General features: G+C 36.7%; 1 protein-coding gene across 1 annotated transcript in view; it reads right to left on the reverse strand.

Annotated features, from left to right (window-relative positions):
• The window catches only part of GBE1 (1,4-alpha-glucan branching enzyme 1), a 268,090-nt gene extending 244,870 nt beyond the window's left edge, over positions 1-23,220 (reverse strand). The window contains exon 1 of the mRNA XM_045851712.1: positions 22,858-23,220. Within this exon, the coding sequence (XP_045707668.1) occupies positions 22,858-22,982 (125 nt within the window). The 5' untranslated portion in view covers positions 22,983-23,220. The remainder of the gene's footprint in view (positions 1-22,857) is intronic.
• Positions 23,221-23,450: the final 230 nt, after the last annotated feature.

Raw genomic sequence — 23,450 nt, forward strand, 5'->3', positions numbered from 1 at the left:
TTAAACAACAGTTATCTGGGTTTTAGATAAAAACAATATAGACTCAGAAGCGTTAAACCAATATTCAAATACTATAATGTGTTAAATTTTAGATGATTATAAGAATAAAGCACAGAGTTTATCATCAGCCATCTGGCATGTGTGAGTCCTACTAAATCATCTAGGTTGCTTGCTACTCTCCACTCCTCAGATTCAAAAAGTATGATGGCTTTGCTGCACTGGCCCAGGATGTTGTTCTCTAGATAACCAGATGATTAAAGTCTATAGTAGTCTGGATTCTCTAGAGATACAGGACTAGTAAGAGAAATAGAAATATTTATTAAAGATATTTATTATAAAGAATTGGCTCACATGGTTATGGAGACTAAGAAATCCCAAGATCTACAATGGCTTAGGTCCAGTTTGAGCCTCTAGTGCTGAGAACCAAAAGAGCTGATGATGTAATTTCCAGTCAGAGTACAAAGGCCTGAGAACCAGAAGAGCTGACAGTATCAATTTCAGTCCAAGGCCAAAGGCAGAAGACCCATGTCCTAGCTCAAAAATAGCAAGTAGAAAGAACAGGAATTCTCCCTTACTCCAAGTCTTTCTGTTCTAGTCAGGCCTTCAGTGGATCAAAATAGGCCTGCCCACATTGGGGAGTAAAATCAGCTTTATTCAATCTGAAAACTCAAATGTTAATTTCATCCAAAAATTTCCTCACGGACACTCCTAAAGTAACATTTAGTCAAATATGTGGGCACCATGTGGCCTAGACAAGTTGACACAAAAATGTAGTATCATAAGGTTCCTACGGGCCATACTATGACAACAATCAAGAAAATTATCATTGCCCTGCCCTAAAAATATGGAGGTATTCGGCTCTGTCTATGAGTTAAAGGCCTATCTGCCTCTGACTGTCCTCACTAATTGGTAGAGAGAAAAAAATAAAATTGCCAGGTCAACTGCTGCACCTCAGTTTCCAGGGACTATAATAACACAACATTGCAGAAAGCAAAGCAATTGTAGTAACTCTGATTATTTTTATTTTAGTCCATAGCTGTTCCCCAAGATCCATCTATCTAATCAGCAAATCAAAAGGGCATGTATATTGCAGCATTATTTAAGACAGGAAAATAACCTAAATATTAAAAAGGGGATGAGATGTATAGGAATCTCAAGAGTCCAGAAGTGCCCCTATTCATGCAGTGTTTCTAGAGATGTAATACTGCTTAGGGTTTTATCTTTTGCTGGTGAGGCCCAATTCTACAAGCTTCTACCTGGTCATTCCAAAATAGTCCTCACTCCACAAGAAGTAGGTGTGAAAACTGTGCAAATTCCCAAGCCTGATATAGTTAGGTGCTCAGGGAACTGGAAAGTAACTATAGGATTAGTCTGGCAAGAACTAGGCCCACAGTGAGGAAGATCAAGTGACCTCCATAAACCTCAACTTTGACTAACGTGCTACCATGGCATTTATGGCCCCTAGGTTAATCCAGATCCCATTTCCATTAATTCTCTAAAGGCTTGGCTTTTTCCTGTTAAACAGTAAGTCCCTTTGGGAAAGCCCTGAAAGATCTAAAGTATATATTTATGGTAGTATCTTACGTCCTTTGTCAAAGGAAATCAGCCCCTCCTTTAATCAAAAGAAAGTGTTCTCCCTATTTCAGTAACTCAAGTCAAGTTTATATTCAACATATCTAGAGTTGCCCCAGTTGTATAGATAAAGTAAAAATTTAGTAATTGGCCAAGGTATAATCCTAAGGACACTATGATTAGTCACCCCACAGACTTCTGTATTTAAAAACATTAACTGTCACTCCACACTTGAAGCCTTATTCTGGCAATTACAGCAACTTTATCAATGAACTCTCAGCACAGCCAAAGCGCTTTGCTGCCACTGCAGAATCCCATGATGCCCAATAAAGTAAGTGAGTCTGTTTCAACGGCAGCATATTCCAATGATACTTCCCAGCTTAGAGCTACCACAGAGGCCTATTCCTCTCACCAATAAATTTCTCATCAAAGGTGTGTCCTCTGGAATCTCATCAAGGGCAGAGTGATAAGGGGGATGACAAGTCTATACTTTATAAACTACTCTACCATTCGCATATTCCTCTGCCTTCCTCTTTCCTCCACAGCCTAGGAATTTTCAGGCATCTCTGCCTCATTAAATGTTAACCACTGCTGAGCCCAAGTACCAGTCAAGCAATCAAGCTTCCAGATGCTCAAGCTAATATATTAAATCCAGACTCTTGATAAGAACACCGATATCAATAAATTTAGATCAATTTGAATTAAGTGTACTCATACCAGTATGTCCTATCCTCCTTAGTGTACTTTTCTTAGAATTCAACCCAGTACATTGCTTCCAGATTGCTGCTGAAAAATTAGCTTGCTCCGTGATATGCCAATCATCCCTGTTAAAGGACAAGCTCTAACTCAGTTATTGGCCTGAGAGATTTGACAGGCATACAGTTAGAGATCATGAGGAAAATAATGTTTCTTTCCCTATAGAACCCTGCATGCTGCAGTTGCCTCCTAATCCTCTGAAAATGTAAATGTTACATACCATTCAGCCAAGGAAACTGTAACTAAAATGTGAAGACCTTGATGGTGATAAACAGACTTACTTCTGTAAAAAACCATACTTACAGATATATGGGGAATAAAAGAGGGGTTAGTAGAGAGGAGCAGTAGGAAGGTCAGTTCCAAGTTGGATGAGACATGACAGTGGCTTGGACTAGTGTCAGCAATAGAGATGTAAAACAATAGTCTGTAGGGGGAGGAGGGGTGGATGATAACAGCATACTTCTGCTGAGTATATATATAGTGCCATTACCTGAAAAGGAAAGGTGCTCATATCCAAGTGTGAATCTAAAGGTCAGTGGAAGGATCTGGGTATACATGTGAATTTCGAATTAAATGAGTATGCACATGATATTAGAGCAGTACTACTCAACTGTGTGCTACATGGACAAGTGCCAAGCTGCCAACATTTCATCACTGCTCCATGACAGGATCAGAGCTGAAATTGAGAGTAAGAGTTTAAAAACCTTTACAGCAATTGCACACAGTATTTTTATATATTCTGAATATAATTTTTAAAATAGGGTTTTTATTTTATATGTCTTTTTAAATTAATTCTTATAATCACTCTTTTCTGTTAAGTTTTATATAGGTATCAGTCTCTGGTAGATTATAAATTTAAAAAGAAAACGAAAAAAATTTTACCCTTCACCATAGGTTACATTTATCTGTAAATCACAGCTGTAAAGCACCAATTTACACTATGATTATGGGTACAGTCACTTGAAGAAAGAAACTAAGGGAAAAAATCTAAATTTAAGAATTGGGCATGATATAAGAGCTTTTTCCATTTTGCCTTTATCAGCTTATAGTATCATAAAAATTATATACATTGGAATGTAATTCCAAAGATCACTTTATAATCCATATCTCCTATATCATCAATAATTTTACTGAAAACTTACTTCTTGCCTGGCAATTTCTACATGGATTATCTCAATCTTTTAAAAATCTCAATAAAGATGGTATTATTATCTCTGCTATAGATTTTAAAGTTAAGGCTTAGGGAGGAAGTTAAATAACATCCATATCATTTAACTAGTAAATCAGGGAACTAGGATTTGAACACAGGTTAACTGACTTAAGTCTCTACTTCTGATTAATATAACATACATATATTGTCGACCTTATTAATCAGCCGGTTTATATATTTTAAGTAAAATATTTCATGGGAAGCTCATCAAAAACATCTGGATAGATAGACACCTTCCAGAATTACCGATGTGCTTACATCTTGATTATCAGATAAGTTTTATACATAGTCATCCCCTCTTATCCATGGAGGAAACCACATATAGTACCAAATCCTGTATATACTATGCTTTTTCCTATATATAATATTTAATGAGGTTGAGATGCTGAACATTCTTAGGCTGGAGAGGAAGGAGGAAGGCATAGGAAGATAGGAATAGTAGCATAAGTTTATCACGTACAGTCTTCTCATCCCCCTTATAACTCTGCCCTCCATACACACATAATAGAGCAATTATAACAATATACTATAAAACATGGTGGCTGTGGTCTCTCCCTCTCAAAATATCTTATTGTACTGTACTCATCTTATTTCTTCTTGTGATAATCTGAGATGATAAAATGTCAAAACTACTCCTGAATCTGTAATAACCCCTTATTTGCAGTAAAAGATTTCGTGTGACTAGTTTCAGGGGATCTCATGCTGACGTCTTCATGTCGGCTCAATGCTTTCTGGCACAACACATTGCTGTCATCAAAACATGTTTTCTGTTCATGTCTTCCATCCACAAATGTAATACCTTTTCCATCTTAACCAAGCACTTATCACATACTGTGGCCATAACTTTCACAGCCTGAGGTGTGACAGCAAAACTAGCAAAAATTTCTTTATCCTTCTTCATGGATAGAAGATTCATTCTTACTGTACATCTTTGCAAACTCAGCATGCAATTTTTTTCTTTCCTTATTAATTCAAGAACTTTTACTTCTTCACTTAAAGGAAGCATTTTATGGCCACTCTGCAGCATATCTAAATTGCCAGTATAACTACTTTTGCACTCAAGGGTCATTATTAAGTAAAATAAGATTACTGGATGGTCACTAAGGGACTAACAGCAGGGAATGTATACAGCATACAGATGCTGGGCAAAGGGGTGACTCGCATCCTGAGCTCCCATGAGCAGGACTGTGTGGGATTTATCACACTACTCTAAAGGACAATCAACCTAAAACTTAGGAATTGTTTATTTCTGGAATTTTCCATTTAATATTTTCAGATCTAAATTGACAACAGGTAAATGAAACCATGGAAAGTAAAACCACAGACAAGGAAGGACCACAATGCTAGCATTTATCATTGTATTATTCTTATTACCTCCAACTATGCAATAATTGCCCAAAAACCACAAAAAAATAAACAGAGGCATACCTAGACCCTAACATATTGCCAGATAAATACTGAGTTAAGGCCTATTACAGGAGGGGTTGGATCTAAGAATCTAAGTTTCCTTAATAAAAAAATAAAGCAGTTTACTCTGTCCATCAGCTTAGGCAACATAATAATGTAGTCACACTAATTCTCCAGCAAAATTGTTTTTATTGAAAATGTTTTGTTACTGACTTGGGTCTTTTCCATGATGCTTCCCAAACAAGTTAACTCACTTGTTTTTTTTACCTCACTTGTCATCCTTGGAGGACTGACTTATATATTCTACTCCCTTAGAAAATATTTCTACTAATTTTCTTATTTTTGTCCATAACCAAAACACATATCTAAACATTATATAAATTAGGCACGGATTTTACTTTATTTTCTATAATTCATTTATATAGCCCATCATATAAATTAAAATAAAAATTAACCATTATATATTATAGTGCTTTTATTTAACCTATACTTTTCCATTTTTGTCTCACCCTGAATTTTGTCTTATTTGCAAGAAAATGATTTTAAATAATATTAACAATGAATGCTACTTATTTGAATGTTTAATATCTGCCAGACAACATGCTGAATGCCTTAAATACATCTTCCTGCTAAAGTTAATCCTTGGAACAACTCTAGCACATATGTATTTTTTGGCTCATTTTCACATATGAAGAAACTCTGGCCCAGTGAAATAAATTCCCAAGGCACAGCCAAAATTCAAACCTAATCTTACCCCAAAATCCATGTATACTTCCTCCCTTTGGTAAAATGTACAGAACTCCTTTTGTAATGACCATTTCTACAGAGCAGTTTGATGACATTTTTTTCTTACATTAATCTTCTACAGCAGATTACAAGAAAATCATTTATTTGTATTTGTGGAAATGTAAGTATTAGATGCTGGGTTATTTTTTTAAAAGTCAAGTGGCAAAATAGATAATTTTCCAATTGAAAATTTAAATCAATTTACTTGTGGTAAAGTCCCGACATGTTAATTCTATTTCACAGCCAAGAAACCTCAGAGTGACATAAGGAATGTGCTTTGAAGTTAGCAGTGCAACTTCTGAAATGATCACATGCTCATTACAGTCTCTGATTTTATTTTTTAAAACTTTTTTACTTACTGATTTTAGAGAGAGAAGGGAATGGAGAAAAAGAGAGAAAGGGAGAAATATCAATTTGTTGTTCCACTTATGCACACTGTTTGACTCTTGTAGGTACCCTGATGAGGGATCAAACTCACAACCTTGGCACACTGAGACCATGTTCCAATGGAGCTACCTAGCCAGGGCTACGTCTGTTTCAACATGGGACACTTTAGCGCCATGTGAAGATCACTAGACTGAGATAAACCCTTATTACAGAGAAATTCTACCATCTAAGGTGAATCACTCAAAGTAATAACAGCATAGGCTCCTTTATTGAAAAATAGAGATAAAAACAAAAAAATTAACCTTACCTGAAAGATTTGAGACTTTGACTGGCAGTGATGCGTTTTTATGCATTACTAGCACCCAAAAATATGGATTCCTATATTTAATTAAAAAGCCAACTTTATTGGTAACATAGGTAAGTATGTTTTGGCAAATTATGCATCCCCTTCCCACACACATACATAAAAGAAAAATGAATAAGGTGATAATATTGGGGTAAAAAAGTAGACAGTCAATATAACCAACAACTTCATGTATTTTTTTGACTTTGCTACTCAAATTCTGGTCTAGCAGCAGCACCTGGAAACTTGTTCAAAATGCAAATTCACAGGCCCCACCCCAGACCTATTTACTGCATCTGCATTCTAAAAAGACCCCCAGGTAATCCAGAGGCACAATTCTTGACTATTTGCATTATTAAAAAGAAAAATCTCTCAATGACTTTAACTATCTCACACTCCCCATTTTCAATTCTAGTTACTACAGCAATTTCCTTCAATCACAGTTCTCTTCTGCCTGGTGGATTTGCTAGGAAAAGAGTAGTTAGAAGTTGAGACAGTCTCCATTCACGTGACCATGTAGTTTGTGATTGTATGTTTTGGGTTTTTTGGTAGTGTGTGTGTGTGTGTGTGTGTTTTGCAGGGGTGGGGGGGCTTTTCTTAAGAACCAGTATTCTAAATGGGTGTACACAAGTTTTAAAAAAATCCTTTTATTCACAGCAGAAACTTTCATGAATTCTCAAATGGCAGATCTTGAATTATACTACAAACACCATCATTTAAATATATATAATATATAAGAGTATTACACTAAGTTATTATCAGCTATATCACTTTCTAATTGGCTGACTGGACTGAAAAATTAAAGTTCTTAGCTGGAAATCAAACCAGGGGAGAGCAAACAGGACAAAAGGAGACAGGATAAAAGGTTCAGTCACCACAAAAATATGGCCAATACCTAATGGATGTACATTTGTGTCTGGAATTACGAGTTACCTTTTATTAAGATTATACAGATATTATGTTGTAGGGTCTCCACTCTTAATGAATACATTCACTCAAGAAACAAATACATCCTTATCTAATGAACACACTAACATCTACTACAAATCTAACTCACTAATTGCACTACATCACACTACAAAGAAACATCAAAATACAACACAAGGAAATCTAGTATAAATTATTTGCATCCTTTCATTCCTTGTAAGTTATGTATGTCTGCAGATTTCTGATGACTAAGCATAGAGGAAGATGAAAACATAACATCAAATCTTATCAAAACCATTATTAAAATGAATCTTAACTGTTGGTATGACAACCACTTATATCTGCTCAGTCCTGAGGTAGCACTGTATTTACTGTTACTTTTAGTAAGAAAATCTAAAGTGAAATAAATGCTCTTAAAATATTTTTTCTCCTCAGATCTTACAAAGCCTCACATACCATGTTATTTTTCTCCAAAAGAATTTCATTATAATTATTTTAACTTAAGAAAATAAATAGTTTATCTATTCCTTTCTGTACTGTGCACTGAATGAATTATATCTGCCTATAACCAGGCCTTTGCTTTGCTTCCCAGGAATCTTGGAACATTTAATGCTCCTAGTTTTTCCAACATGAAGGTAACAAATTTTGGGAGACATACTATTTCATTTTTGCCTTTCACAGTACTGAAATTTAATGGCCCCCAAATCTACTACTCCCTAATTTCAATCATGTAGCTCTCATTAAAATAATCACTAGTCTCTTGGCTATATTAAGAAATTACAATGAGTTTCTGCTGTATCAGTGCATACATACACACACAATTTATTTAAAATTTGAAAACTACTTTTATGTAGAAGAAGCCATCGCAAACACTAAAAACTAGAAAGATCCTTAGGAAACTGTTATTGATTGAATATTTGTGTATCCCCAAAATTCCTATGTTAAAATTCTAACCTTTACAAGATAATTAAGATATAAGAGTACGGCACTCATGAATAGATCAGTGCCCTTTTAAGCAGAGACTGGAGATTGGAGGAAGCTTTCGCTTGCTTCCTCTCTCTCTATCCTTCCTCTCTGCTACGCAAGGATTTAAGAATATGACAGACATCTGCAAACCAGGAAATGTGCTCTTACCAGACACTAGATCTGTCAGTGCTTTGATCCTGGACTTCTCAGCCTCCAGAACTGTGAGAAATAAATTTCTGTTGTTTAAGCCAACCAATCTATATTACCCTGTTATAGTCAAAATTGAACAAAGCTAAAATCAATGGGCGAAACCTGTTAATCACTGGACAGAGGTCCAGGCCACTAATGATTCAGCCAAGATATCATTCACATACACACACACACACACACACACACACACACACACACACAGATTGAGAGTGAGAGAGAGAGCCCATAGGCCAAATGCATGAGATTTCGGAAGTTAAAAAAATAAAATAAAATTGATCATAGAGCCAACAAAAGTTATATAACACCCAATCTGGCTATTTGTGGCTTATCCACATTTTTGCTATTTCTTAGATTATACCTAAACCTTACTTTAAAAGTAAAGTAAAATAAAGTAAAACCGCACTAACAATACACCTGTATGAAAACATTTCTTTGATGTCATGAAATATTAAGCATCAAAAATTTTAATACTTATTGTATTTTAAGCCTAAATTTCCATTAGTGCAAAAAAAATGATGTGAGTAATGGAAAATAATCAGTGACATTATAAGCTTGAAAAATATGTCATTCAACATGTTTGGCTCTTTTTTTAAGCCAAAAAAAAAAAATGTAGTCAGTCTGGGAGTGAATCATGATGCCACAGAGCCTCGATTGTATTTAAAAGTGTAAATTCTGTTTTAAGCTTTTACACTCCACTTGAGAAAGAGCAACAACAAAATTCCCAAATGTCAACACAGATGGAAGTTGAGAGGAACAGCAATGAAATTTAAAATGCAAACTATAACCCAAAAAAGTACTCTTTTTTCTTTTTTAACACTATGATCACTACTCCCAAAGAAAGGAAAATCCTCATTTTCTCCAACATTTGTACAGATACAAGCACAATGAATGGGAAAACATTTATGCCAACTTAAAGAAGACATGACATAAGAGACATTTACATGCATGCATGCATGCACGCATATAACATGTATAATACGTACAAACATAAGACACATACTTATAGCATAGCCAGAGTTCTAAATTTAGTCTAGCACTGGTCTCTCCATATATATTTAGTCCTTAGAATCTCTTGAAAACCTTCATATTATATGTATTTCAAAATCTGCCCTGTTGTGTAAGTCAGAAGTGGTTAATAATAAAGAAAAAACAAAGGCTTTCTCTTCTATGTCTCTGAGTATCAGACTTTCCCTGTTAAAAATACACATCCCTATAAAGTAGGTTATTATTACCAAATTCAGACCCAAGAGCAGATTCAAAAGCCTTGACTTAGAATGCTATATTATCTCAAGCCAAAATCTAACTGAATTCATGATCATTTAGGATGGCAATCTGGGTTATTTGTTTCACTCAGTTTTAAGATACCACCTTAAAAAAAAAATATGCTACCTATTAAATGAACTTGAATACTTTTTTTTATCAGTAATGCAGTAGTTATTCCACTGTGAATACTGTTGTTCAAGAAAATTTTGTGGATGACTAAAAGTTCAAGTGGAAAATTAAAATTCTATTCATTAAGAAAACAATGTCTGGCTTACAATCTAGTAAACTAACAGAGATTTAAACCAAGGTAATATCAACAAATAGAAGGCATAGGCATCTCAGCATCCGCTATGCTATTAACACACATAGAGACACAAAGACATTCCTAGGAAACCCATACAAAAGTTTAATAGTGAAGGTGAATGAAGCCAGCGAAGACAGAAATTACTACTGGCCTGGCTGGAAAAACATGTTGGGCCTGAGGCAAAAGAAGTTTTTTTAAATAGAAGAATGTTCTGAAATAGAAAGCATTGTTAAACAGAATTGCCTGAGGACTGTTATGAAATGAAAAATTACTCTAAGTGCATTGGGAACAGCAACCTGATAAAAGTACAATGCACAAATTACAATCTTCTTCATGAGTAGTATTAGACACGAGAAAGGTTAAGCTGTGTGTGAGAGAGGTTTGACCTTCCACAGACCACTACATGATCGAATTACTTTCACGTGTTTCTAGGGACCCTCCAACAGCTATGGTAATAAATACTTCTCTATATTTCTAATATTACAGAACAAGTTGGACCAGACTCCCAGTCAATATTAACTTGCAAAGCACCCCTTGAGTGCAAACCTCTATTCTAAGCTCTGGAAAACACCTAAAAGACACTATGTGTTCTATAAATATACTCTTCTCTCCTTAAATTCAAAACACACATCAAGCATCCCAGAGATACTCAATGAGTCAGCATGTACTGGGCAGCTACAGTGTGGAAAACAGCATTCCATAAGGAGAAACTGACTGATATAGCTCATGAGGGCAAATACCTTCACTTTCATAATTGGTAATGTTTTTAACTGATAGTACAAGGGTAACTATCATGTATGCAAAGTGAGTAGGTACAAAAAAAAGGGATAAACACTGAAGAAACTGCCATATAGTGGAAATAAGAAAAGCAACTCATAAAGAAAAGGGCACAAAACTGTTGGAATTTTGAAGAATGATTGAAGAGCAATCCTTTGAAACCTCCTCTCTTACAAGCAGAGACCAACTCAGGAATAATGCAAGTCATAATGAGTCACTGCACATAAGCAAAACTCTTGGAAGAACAAAGTTAGGAACAGCTGTTATTTGGCCTGCGTCAAAGTGAAGTTGGCACACCCCCAAAGGTCTAGGACTATCAGAGCACCATGTTGCCAACTGATGTCAGCCACTTTATCTAGAAGGACCAGATTTACTTTGGCTGTCCTATGCTTTTTGTTTTGTTTGTTTTTGTTTTTGCTTTATGGGATACATGAAATTCATTTTGCGTGTGAAAATGACATAAATAAGAATCACCTAAATGAAAAGAACAATGTGAACAAACTCATTCCACATAGCTTGGGGGAAAGTATGTTTACCTTTTTAGCCCCAGTTCCTTTAAGATATGACATATCTCCATGTTTACATTCAAGACCCATCCATTTATTTCTCTTCAAGTATTAAAATAAGTCACAGGTCAATAATTGCTGACTCCCTTTGTAAGACAAAAATCAAAACCTCTATGGGTCTACTTTCCTCTGGTATCATGAAAACATAGCTGAGTGAAACTTTCTCTCTGCTTGATCTTCACCCCTTCAATGTCTTTACAGGTCATGCCAACTCTTTCTATAAAAGCTCCTCTTCCAGATGCATAATCTAAACCTGCACTCTCTAATACAGGAGCCACTAGCCACATGATGATATATCACTGCATACCTACCAGAACAGTTAATATTAAAAAATTGACAATACCAACTGCTAGCAAGAATGCAGATAAACTGGGCCCCCTCATACCTCTTTGGTCAGGATGCAAATGATATAGACACTCTGAGAAACAGTTTGACAATTTCTTATAAAACCAAACATACACTTGCCATATAGCCTAGCACTCATACTCCTAGGCATTTCTCCCAGAGAAATAAAACCTAGACATATCTATTCATATCTTAGGTTTATGGCAATATTTTTAAAAGCCAAAAACCAGAACCAATAAAAATGTCCTTCAACAGATGAACAGGTAAATAAACTGTGGTACATCCATGCAATGAAATACTATTTAGCAACAAAAAGGAACAAACTACTGATATATGAAACTTGGACTGATTTCAAGGGCATTAGGCTGAGTGGGGAGGGGGGAGAAGCCAATCTCCAAAGATTATGTATTCTATGATTCAATTATATAACATTCTAAAATGAAAACATAAACAAATAAAAGACAAAAAACAGATCAGCAATTGCCAAAGGTTAGGGGTGGAGGAAGAGAAGATAGTATAAAAATAAAGAATGAGGGAGTTCCTTTTTGGTAATGGGAAAATTATGTATCTTCATTTTCATATCGGTTAATAACATATATCAGTGATAAAACTGCAGAGAAGTATACACACAAATAAGATCGTGTAAAAACTGATGAAATCTGAATGAGGCCTGTCACTTTCCTGGTTTTGATGTCATAATATATTTGATATTACTACTAGGGCAAGACTGCCAAATGGTACAGAAGCCTGCTCTGTACTGTTTTTGCAACTTCTTGTAAGTCTATAATTATTTCAAAATAATTTTTAATCTAGTCTAAAATAGTCTAAAATAATTTGTAATTCTCTAAGTTTACAATATTTTTGAATGTCCTCTAATTTTAAAGGTAATTTGAACCTGCTACAACAAAATTTAAGTTTTTATAAACTTAAGTTTCTAAGTACTTCTTGTTTCTAAGTACTTCCTGCTTATATGTTGTGCTTGTGAGTAGCGGTTTACCTAATATGCAGGGACAGCACACAGTTTTCGATAAAAGGTACTTTATGGAAGTGAAGCAAAAAGAGACAACTTATTTTCACTACAGTCCTACAACTAACAAGTACAATTTAAAACAACAAAATAGCACTGTCAATTGAAATGGTCAAGAGGATAGAAGACCTGCATTTGGGTGGGGGGGAGCACAAATAAACAAAAGTATGAGAGGTTTTTAAATGCAGAAAAAGATAACAGCTGGGAAAAAAACGCATAGAAATGACAAACATGAACTAGGGTTTGAACCTCCAAAATCCTAGAATATCAGTCCTCTTGATGAAGGGAACCGCCCTGCCTGGTTTTGGAAGCTGTAACCCCTTATGGCTAAGGCTGAGTAAGGGACCTTGGGACCAGAAGGCACTAAGGAGACAAAGCTTATCTCCCTGGCAGGGGCGCTGCTTCTGCTTCTTTTTCTTCACCCTGCCTGGGCGCCAATGCTTGATCGGTTAGCCAATGATGAGTAAGATCCCCCAAGGGGGGAACGACCTAAGACAGGCACAATCACAGGGAGGCCCCAGGGAAGGACTTGGGGGGCTCTAGCAAAAGGGAGTGATGGACCCTCGCCCCTCGGCTTTGACATAGCCCGAGTCCTCATTCTGCCTTCGAGAAGTCTCCTAATCTCTTGGCTGCCTTACTTCCCCTGCCTGACTTAAGCCTGAAACAATGACAGAGGGTGGTGCAGCCCTGTGCTGGAAAGGGCAGTTTCCCTGGATGATCAGGCCTAAGAAAGAATACATAAACTCCTGTGAAACCTGCTTTGCTAAGAATGCTCTCAATTAAATGATAAGGGTCCAAGCAGGAAATGAGTTTGTTTCCCAAAATTTTATAGCCCTTTAGCTAACAGACTCTGACTCAGAATAAGCCCTCATAGTTCTCTGTATGTTATCTATTGTTCAATCCTTACTGCCTAATAATGATTAATGAGCTTTACCTGTATTCCTGTGCAAAATGAACCTAATAAAAGCCCACTGAGGAAAAGTCTCTTGGCCCTTCTGCTTTGAGAGATCAGCCACCTTTCCTCCCAAAGCAGATATCTTGGTAGACTTATTCTCATCCATGGTGGCCAAGGGGGCCCTGCGGGTGGAGCCCCCTCCCCCCACATCTTTAAAGAAGACTAAAACATTTAAAAAGCAAAAGTAACTCAGACATTAGTTATTCATGATTTCCAAATAGTATTATGATATGATCATGGATAATAGACCAATAACATCTTAGAAAAGGAAAAAAAAAATATGAACCCAGACCACATATCTTCTATTCTGACATGAAACAGGAATTGCATTCTTCCACAAATTGCTCTTTAGTCCTATTGAGGAAAACAAAACAGTAACCATGTCAAACATGCCTGCAATGACAAAATCCTACATTTGTATGAAAAGTCTGTGGTAGGTATACTGTAAAAACAATTGTTACACATCTTAAGCTTCAAAAAGAAAAGCACGGAATGGTATAACGTTAAAACCTCATAAGCTTTTATGTCACTAGGTAACAGAAGATAAAGTATTTTAAAGATTGGGCACATGTTAACTGACATCTTTAGATTTTCTGTAAATAATAAATTCTCCAAATAACTCAATAAATCAGACTGTTTTTTAATGAACCCAGAGTACATAAAGTATTATTAGTAAATACCTCATATTTTTTAAGATTAAAATACTACTAAATTAAAAAGAGAAGATGGAGTACTCCCAAAGTTGTGGGGTCAGGTGGCTTAGCAGAAAGATCAGCTCATTTTGGACTAGAACAACTGAAAGTCCCTATATTTCCCCCAAGAAAAGAGTCCAAAAATATACATTCAGGTCTGGTAATGTGAGAGCCATGACCTAGGAGTTGGTGAAATTAAAGAGATGTGGCTGTAAACTTACTTCCCTTGGGGTGTTTAGGAACAACAATATGGTCTCACTAAGACTTCTCATCTTTAGCCAGATGTACAGTCTCTTCTTTGAAGACAGTGCAAGAGCCCTGGGAAGCTGTGATGAATGAGGCAAAAGGACATTTCTCAGGAAGATGTGTGTGCAGCTAAACTAAATGCCTTGATTATGCAGGTTCACTTTCATCTGAGGATGACCATGGAACAGTTCTGGCCAATAATTTGTATATTAAAAAAAAACTGCATGGAGTTTACAGGAAAAGTAACATATGCTCAGCTAAAATGGACATGGTAGCTGGCACATGCTCCTGAATATGCCCTGCCATCTTCTAAACACAAGAATAAAGACCATAAGCTAAGGACAGAGATAAAGAATGATTGGTCCATGCAAGAGCCAAATAACTCATCTTCACTTTCTTTGTGAAAACACAAACCTCTATTTTCAATAACTTAGATGGGTTTGTCAGATAAATGAGGATGTGTTGGGTTTTCTGTTACACATACCTAAATGCATAACAGATTTTATCATATTTCTATAACAGATAGGGGACATTCCTATATTATGCAGTTATTCATAATTAAACATAACCTGCAGCTAGCTGCTTATTATTTATGAAAATAAAAATAAATTAGATGGATAATATTAACATATGATTTCACTGGTAAAAGAAATATTTAATTCACACTTGCTAAATACTTGCAAACTTCAAGGTTACCTACACAAGAAGTATATTTGTAGACTTGGTTTCTGATTATCATATTTTACATTACAGACCTAGAGTACATACCCAAATATTGTGCCTCGTAATTTATGGTTCAATGGATCTACTAAAACACACATGGATATTCCATTTCTTTGTATTATCCATCTCACTGCAAAATCAAACATATTGAAAATAACTATACTCATCAAATGAAAAACAAGGCAAGATATAGGCTTTAACATTTTTATTAACAGATTATATGTTCAGACTCCACTTGATAATTCTTTCATTTTCCAACTTTTAAACTACTATTATATTTTTTCTTCTTCTTTTCAAAGTTGTTACTGCTATTAGTAAGCTCAATAGGACCATTACTCTAACCATCCAGAGTTCAAGAGGAAGGAAATCACTGTCACCATTTGATGCCCTAGAATGTGAACACTTAGTACATACATGTAAGAAGAGAAAAGACAGACAAGCAAGATCAAGAGAACAGTTATGTGCAGTTTCTGCAGCCTAGCATTTAGCCCTCTCAATAAAAAGAGCTTTGTGCTCATTACATCCCAGATTCATCTGTCCTTGAGCTTACTGTAAACTGGCAATTGCCTTATCATTTCCTCTACAAATTAAGGATCAAGTTTTAAACATATTATTTTCCTTCTCTATTAGATTACGATTAAAATGATCACCTCCTCACCTCACTCACACAATCACCCTACTGGGAAAAAGATGGGGAAAGCACCCTAAAGTAAAGATGCCATTAACCAGAAAAATGAAGAACTGACGGAAATTTCTGGTCATATTATTTATCTGATGGTCAACTTCACGATACAACATTAAAAAAGCTAACAATAAGAGTATTTTCTGAAAATAATAATCTAGTAAACATTTAAGATACTAAATTAGTTTGCTAATATTATCATCATCATTAAATGACTGTTACTTATTTACTAAGCATCTTTACATATATTCCTAGTTCTCAAGACACTGCTACAAGGTAGGTCCCATCTATATTTTACAGAGGAAGAAACTGAGGTTCACAGAGGTTGAATAATTTTCCTTTAAACTCAAAACTCTTTAGCACTTACGAGAATTGAAATGCATGCCTTATCTTGTTATTGTACTTGGGACATGGTCACTCAGCAATAATTTTATATATTTTTCCATTTTACATGTGAAGAAGCTAAAGTTAGAATATAAATTATTCTGATCAAACACCAAAAATCAGTGAGGCTTTACAAGTTAGTCTCCATAACTTAAACAATGTCAAATAAACTGCAATGGAATTGTATAATAAACTACAGAATGTAGATTGTATAGTAACATTTTTAATGTGGAGTTTTACCTTTTGTCAATGTACTAGATTCCTGTTATCCTAAACACAAAAAAGAATAGGGCTGCTTTTGGATATTAAACACAAAAGAACCCTGGATTCAAAGTAATGGTGGGCATTTATTGAAGAGCAGACATCAGCACAAGAAAAGAATCTGCTTTTCAGTAAAAAACAAACTTACTTTAGAGTAAAAGGCACCTGGTAGCAGGTATCCTCCCCAATGAAAACATTTGTATGTTTTAATATCTATAAATGTTTAACTGAAGTTTAACACATGCTTTCAAATAATAGCAGCATGATGTACTAATCAGTCTAAAGCTATATTTCACAGGGACTGTTATTATTTCACTGACGAGCTAGGACCAGCTTGGTGAGAATTGCAGTGAATTATCTAAGAAGTTACCACATAAAGCAGTGGTTTTCAATTGTTTTCATCTCATGGCACACATAAACTAATTTTTCAAATTCTGCAGCACACCAAAAATATATTTTTCACTACACTGACCAAAAATAAATACAATTTTGATTGATATATAAAAAAATAATAATTACCTACCCTTTTTGTTCTACGCTTTTTGGCTCCAAAGTTACTTCTTTAAAAAATCAGATGCCTATATTTGAATATAAGGATTTCTGGTATCCATCAGATGCAACCATATTATGAGACGTGACCAATAAGATGCAACTGTATTATATGACCTATGTATTTATGGTTTAAGACGGCATTCACACTGGATGGCCATTGTGTTGGCTGTGATCGGTTTTTTATTTGACAATTAAAAGGAAAAGGGGTCAGGTATTACATGTGTTAAAAATTCTTGCATCACAATGATTAAAAATCACTGACATAAAGTGTCACTTCTCAGGAGGTAGTACAGCAGGTGCCCAAACCTAAACAAAACCAAAATGCTACATCAAGTCATTTTAAGGCACTTTCAAAATGGGAAGAGATCACAGCCCCTTGCCCATCACTGTACAAAACTGAGGAGTTACTCCAGAATCAGTACATATCTCAGCTGCAAATATAAATGAGAAGGCCAGGTGCATCTTGCAATCTTCGTATTTTTCCCTGCCTAGAATCATTGACATTTGACTTACTTTACAGCCCACAACTTAGCCAGGCACAGAGAAAAAAAAAATGCACCATTCAGCTATGATATAAAACTTCCGTGCTGTGAGAATCAATTTTTGGTGTGGTTACCTATATCACTGAATCCAAACTATTTTTCTAATTCTGATTAGATACCAATGTAAAAGCTATTTTTGTGTCTAACGAAAAAGAGATGTTCCCTGTAATTGTAACACTTAACCACTTGAGCTCACAAAAACCTCTCCTCCCATTCTTGGGCACTCAATTTGACCTGAGGCTCTCTCAAACTGTGTATTCCTTCAGTGATTAAACCTCTAGTCTCTGTGGAGTATGAAAGGATCTAATTAATAATGATTTTCTTGACTTTCCCTGGTTATCTTTAGCTCTTTATTTGAATATATATTCCCTTTCCCCAGATTGTCTGTCACACATAACCTCCAGGTAACTGCTGCTTTTTCTCTTTCCATCCATCCTAACATTTCCAAAATTGTTAGCTTCAGGTGAGTTGACCTAAGACTCAATAGTATGGAAAAGAGAAAGGGCCAGAAGACATTTATTCAGTCATTTGCGCATTCAAATACTACACTGTTTCCTCTAAGCCAGGTATGGTTCTGCAGACTGAGAACACAACAGTGAGCAAAAAATAAAGATCCCACCTAAGAGACCAAACAATCTAGTGGAGGACACAAACCAGCAGAAAGACAACCACATTACAGTAGATGGCATCCTTAGAATGGGAGTGTTCAAGCTGGAAGACAAGTGGTGGGAAGAGGTTTAAGAATGGGGAGAAGTTAGGGAAGGCATATAGTGAATCTCAAAGCTGTGTCCTGCAACATGTACAGAGATTTGTAAGATAGAGGAAGGAGAAAAAACAGCATTTACAAAAGTGTAGCTGCACCTATGGCTAGAATAAAAGTCATGGCATCCAAGACAGGATAACGTTCTGGCAAACTTCAAACTGACATTCTTTAAACAATTGTTAAAGATCTATTTTATGGGATAGAGAAAAATTATTTTCTATTAATAAAAATTAAGCAAATGGTTCACTTACTCATTTCCTACTAAACTAAAAGAATCACTCTTCTGATAAAGAGCAAAAATGCTCAATTTCTTGATCGTTCTTTCACCTTTTATTTAGTGATATTTCTGGGCCCCTAACTGCTTGTGAGCCTACACAAAATAAAAAATGAAAATCTTCAGTCTACAGCCATACCACCCTGAACACGTCCAATCTTGTCTGATCTTGGAAGAAATGAAAATCTGCAATACTTAAGAAACACACCTATAAAACAAATATGCTCCACAAGTATTCTAGTGATATTGTAGTGTCCCTTACCCAGAAGCTCCTATAATCCCAATTTGCCTCAGACTTAGGTTTTCTTACCCTTAGTCTCTCTCTGGATGATACAGAGTGAAAGGAGAGTCCAAAGAAGAGACTAAAAATGTAGGCAGGGACCGTATACTACAATCATGAGAAGGTATCTGCACCATACATTAAGAGCCATGGGGAACTGTTGAGATTTGAAATGGGGGAAATATTATGAGGTTCTTTTTATAATTTAGGCTAGAAATGCTAGTAACTTATGATGAAAACAGTAGAAATTTAGGGGCACATGCTTGAAAGACAAGAGCTATAATTGACTAGTCTTGGAAATAAAAGAAAAGGAGAGAAAAAGAGTAATTAAGGATAATTCTTAAGTTTTAGACTTGAGTAATTGATAGATAAAGATACCACACACTGAAATAAAGGGACAAACAGGTTTGGTATAAAAAAACATAAATTCAATTTTATACATGTTGAGTGCTATTCTTATAGAACATCAAAATGAAGATATTTACAAATATGTCTGAGATCAGGAGAAAGATTTGGGGTAAAGACAGATGTGGGCAGCCTCAGTAAATAGATAAAACTCATGGAATGAATGAGAATGCTGGGAAAAGTCCAAAAATTGAATACATAGGAAAGGCCCTCAGGAAAGCCCAGAGAAACTCCTATATCAAATGGTCAGAAAGAGCCTGAGAAGAAACCACTAGAGACAATGGAAGAAAATCAAGACCTGCAGTATCTTGGCTTTGAGGATCCAAGAAGTGGTCCCAAATATCCAATGCCGGAAGCATCCATTGCATTACCAAGAGATCATTGTTTGTGAACTTGTTGAAAACAGTTTTAGTAAAGAAAGACTAATTTTGGCTGCAGCGCTTATTAGCCAGGTCAACTTAAGTCAGTCACCAAATCTCAGGTTTCTCATCTGTAAAACAGGAAAAACAAAAATGCCCACACTTCTTACCCTGTGGTTTTGTCATGAGAACTAAATTAAATGCCATAATGTATGTAAAAGTATTATATAAACTTTAAACACAGGGTATAGCAAGTGTTATTGCAACTGTGCTGTTTTTCAGGCTATCCAAGACTATCAATTCTCTCTTCCATTCACATGGCTCAGAAGTCACATTTGACTTGCATTGGCCAATATAACATATTAGCAGAAGTGACTCAGGCAAAAGTGGTGAGAGAAACAGTGCATAGTATATGTTCTCTGTTTTTCACAACTGACACTGTAAAAAAATGTTTCAAAACAAAGCCTTCATCAGCCTACACTGCTATGAAGAGAATCCTATAGATGTCTCTAGTTGGCATGTTATATGGGGATAATTAAATGTTGGGGTTTTAAAACGGAAGATGTTGGAATTATGATTGTAGCAACTAACTGCAGTGTAAATAATGGGCAAAAAAACACAAACAGCTGCAAGAATAATTCCATTTTAAGAAGTAATCAATGAGACATTATAAAGTCTGTCACTCACTCTAATGTACTAATTTTTTATTATGGCACAGAGTTATTCACTAATCCTCACATTTGATTCAACATTGTTACAGTTACAGAAAAAGTAAACGAGAATAACAGAATTTCTAATTAAGGTATGTTGAGGGAAGGATGAAATGGTCCCCCAATGAGAAGAAACTGCCTCCCTCCCCTCACCATTCTTACATATTGTTTGTACTCCAAATTTTTTTCAATTCTTGGTAACCATACTTTGCACCCAAATGTCTGGTAGTATATTTGTGTTATGCCAAAGGCACACTGCCCAGGTGAGTTACTCTAAATAAACAGAAAAGAGAATAAGTAACCAGAACCAAACTTTATGAAGGAGGAATTATTTACTCTTCAAATATTAACAATAAAAGTTACTGCTGCCAAATGCCAAATTACTATTTGAAATGCCTAAATGGAACATGCATGCTAGAAAGTGGCAACTACTGAGAACCAAGGCCAGAAGTAGAATTCAGGTCAGAGTGAGGCACAAGGACCCACTGAACCAGCCTTCTCATCAAGAACACTAAATTGCCTCCACTTCTTCATTCTGTTCTTCACCCCTCTGATTAGCTTTGACAAACCATGAAAGAGGATCATAACTGTTTTAATCCTAATGGATTTGAAGTGAGTTACATGGAAGAAACATTTAACTAGGGATGTTTGTCTGCTTGTAATCATTTTTTAAAGGGGGAGGTGGGAAACACACATAACATTTTCACAACTCTTAGAAATGTCTTAATTTTACAAAGCATAATGCCATCATTAATAAGCACATCAAAAAAAATCTGAGCACCACCTTTTGCTCTAAAATTTTTGGCTATTTCTAAATCAAATCTAATCTTGAACAATAGACTGTGAACTGTTTCTTTGAAAGCTGTATTATAAATATTGAAAGCAAGGCTGCTGCTCCCCATATGGCTTATATAAGGGCCCTATCATCTGAATAACTGAGCAGAAGCTCAGAGTTACTAGTACTCTGAGTAGGTCTCATTCATTAGGATATACAAACTCTGGAATAATGTTATAAAAAGTTATATTCAACTTTGTGTCCCTTAGGCATTCTTTAATAAACAGTTGCTGAATTGAATATAGGTAATAAGTCACAATGTTAGGTCACAAACCTAATTTAAAAAAAAAACAAAACTTATCAACCTTGTTCCATTAAACCCCCTTGCTGCTGCTTCTTTCCAGTAACTAGCTACTTTCTGTTTCTTGAATATTTGACTATATATATATATATATGTATGTATGTATGTATGTATATAGTTGCCATAATTGTTTTCATTCTCAAGTGACTTGGCTAAAAGGGCAGGAACTCAAGGACAGCACATTAAATCACAACGTGCTTATCTCATATGTGTAACTACTGTAACTAGTATAGCAACTATTATAATCTTAAAAACTATACTTTTAAAGTTGAGCTGACTACCAGCACTACTATCCCAGCAACTTAATTTTGTGGTAAACCAATTTACTACAGCATAACAGACCAGCTAAAACTAAAGCATCCTAAATCGCCCTCTAGAAGTCTGACTTTCTTCCTTTCTCCCTCTTCAATCCGGCAATGCCAAAGACATGCATGCTGCTGAACAGTTGACTCATCAACGTTGGGGAGCTAGCGGTTGACCAAGATTGGCCTAACCTTCTCTGAGAGTGGGGTGATAACAAAACAAAAGCTGCCAGGAAGAATCCTGTTAGATATAAAAATCACAATATTTGATATGAAATAAACTAGAAAAAATGTAAAGTGCAATTATACACGCCGGTGTTAAGCAAACGATGATTCAAAGTATCAACTCGGCACAGTGGCGTAGCCTCCCTCCGCTCCAGCAACGGAGGAAAGGAGTACTAGGAGCCAAAGCACGTACTCAATGGCGCAAAATCGCTGACTCCGAGGGAGGGGAGAGATGAAAAGAAAGTTAACCTCTACGTCCAGCCGGGGGGCCTCACTAGTTAACCTAACAACTCCGGAAACCACAGAACTCAATTACCAGTGGGAGCCTCAAGCCCACCCTCGGAAAGCGCCAACTCCCACTACCCGAGGCGGGACTGGGAGGGGTGGGGCGGAGGCCCGGGAGGGGCGGGGCCACGCACCCCTTAGCCGTAGGGAAAGGCCCGAACCCTGAGCACGCGTGTGGAATGGGGTGGGGGGGGGAGGGAGGGAGGGGGAGAGCCCTGGCGGGGTCTGGTGGTACCTGCGCTGGAAGTCCAGGGCGAAGGGCTTCAGGTATGGGTCAATCTCTAGTAGTCTGGCTAGTTCGGGCACGTCCGCTAGGGCAGCAGCCAGCGCCTCCTCATAACAGTCAGCTGGGGCCGCCATCTTCCACCACAGCCGGAGTAGCAGAGGCCCGAGAGGGTCGAGTGCACCCTGAGCTGGAAAGGGCGCTCTAGCGGGAGGAGAGCAGCGAGGGCGGAGCCGCAAGACTCTGAGGGCAGCCGCGGAGACCCGAGGCCCTTTATAGCCTGAGAGAACACACGCTTGCCCCCCTTCCCCCACCCCGCTGGGGGGAGGAGCGGGACACACGGCTATTCCGGAGCGCACGTCCCGAGAGGGAAGGACGTGCCTTGGCCCACTTGGTCCAGCCACGCAACGCACCTGGAGGCCGCACAGAGACCTGCCTTTTCCTCCCCCAACCTCTCGGCCCCCCAATCGGCTGCTACCCGAGGAGACAGGTCCGAGTCTACTTAACAGCCCCGACCCAGTCCTGGCTCTGAAGCAAAACCTCCGCTTTTCTTCTTTATACAATTCCCACAGGCTGCACCCCACAAATGCTTATATGGTTTTCTT

Source organism: Phyllostomus hastatus, unplaced genomic scaffold, assembly GCF_019186645.2.
Source record: "Phyllostomus hastatus isolate PE091 unplaced genomic scaffold, TTU_PhHast_1.1 phas_contig_86, whole genome shotgun sequence".
Taxonomy (NCBI): Eukaryota; Metazoa; Chordata; class Mammalia; order Chiroptera; family Phyllostomidae; genus Phyllostomus; species Phyllostomus hastatus.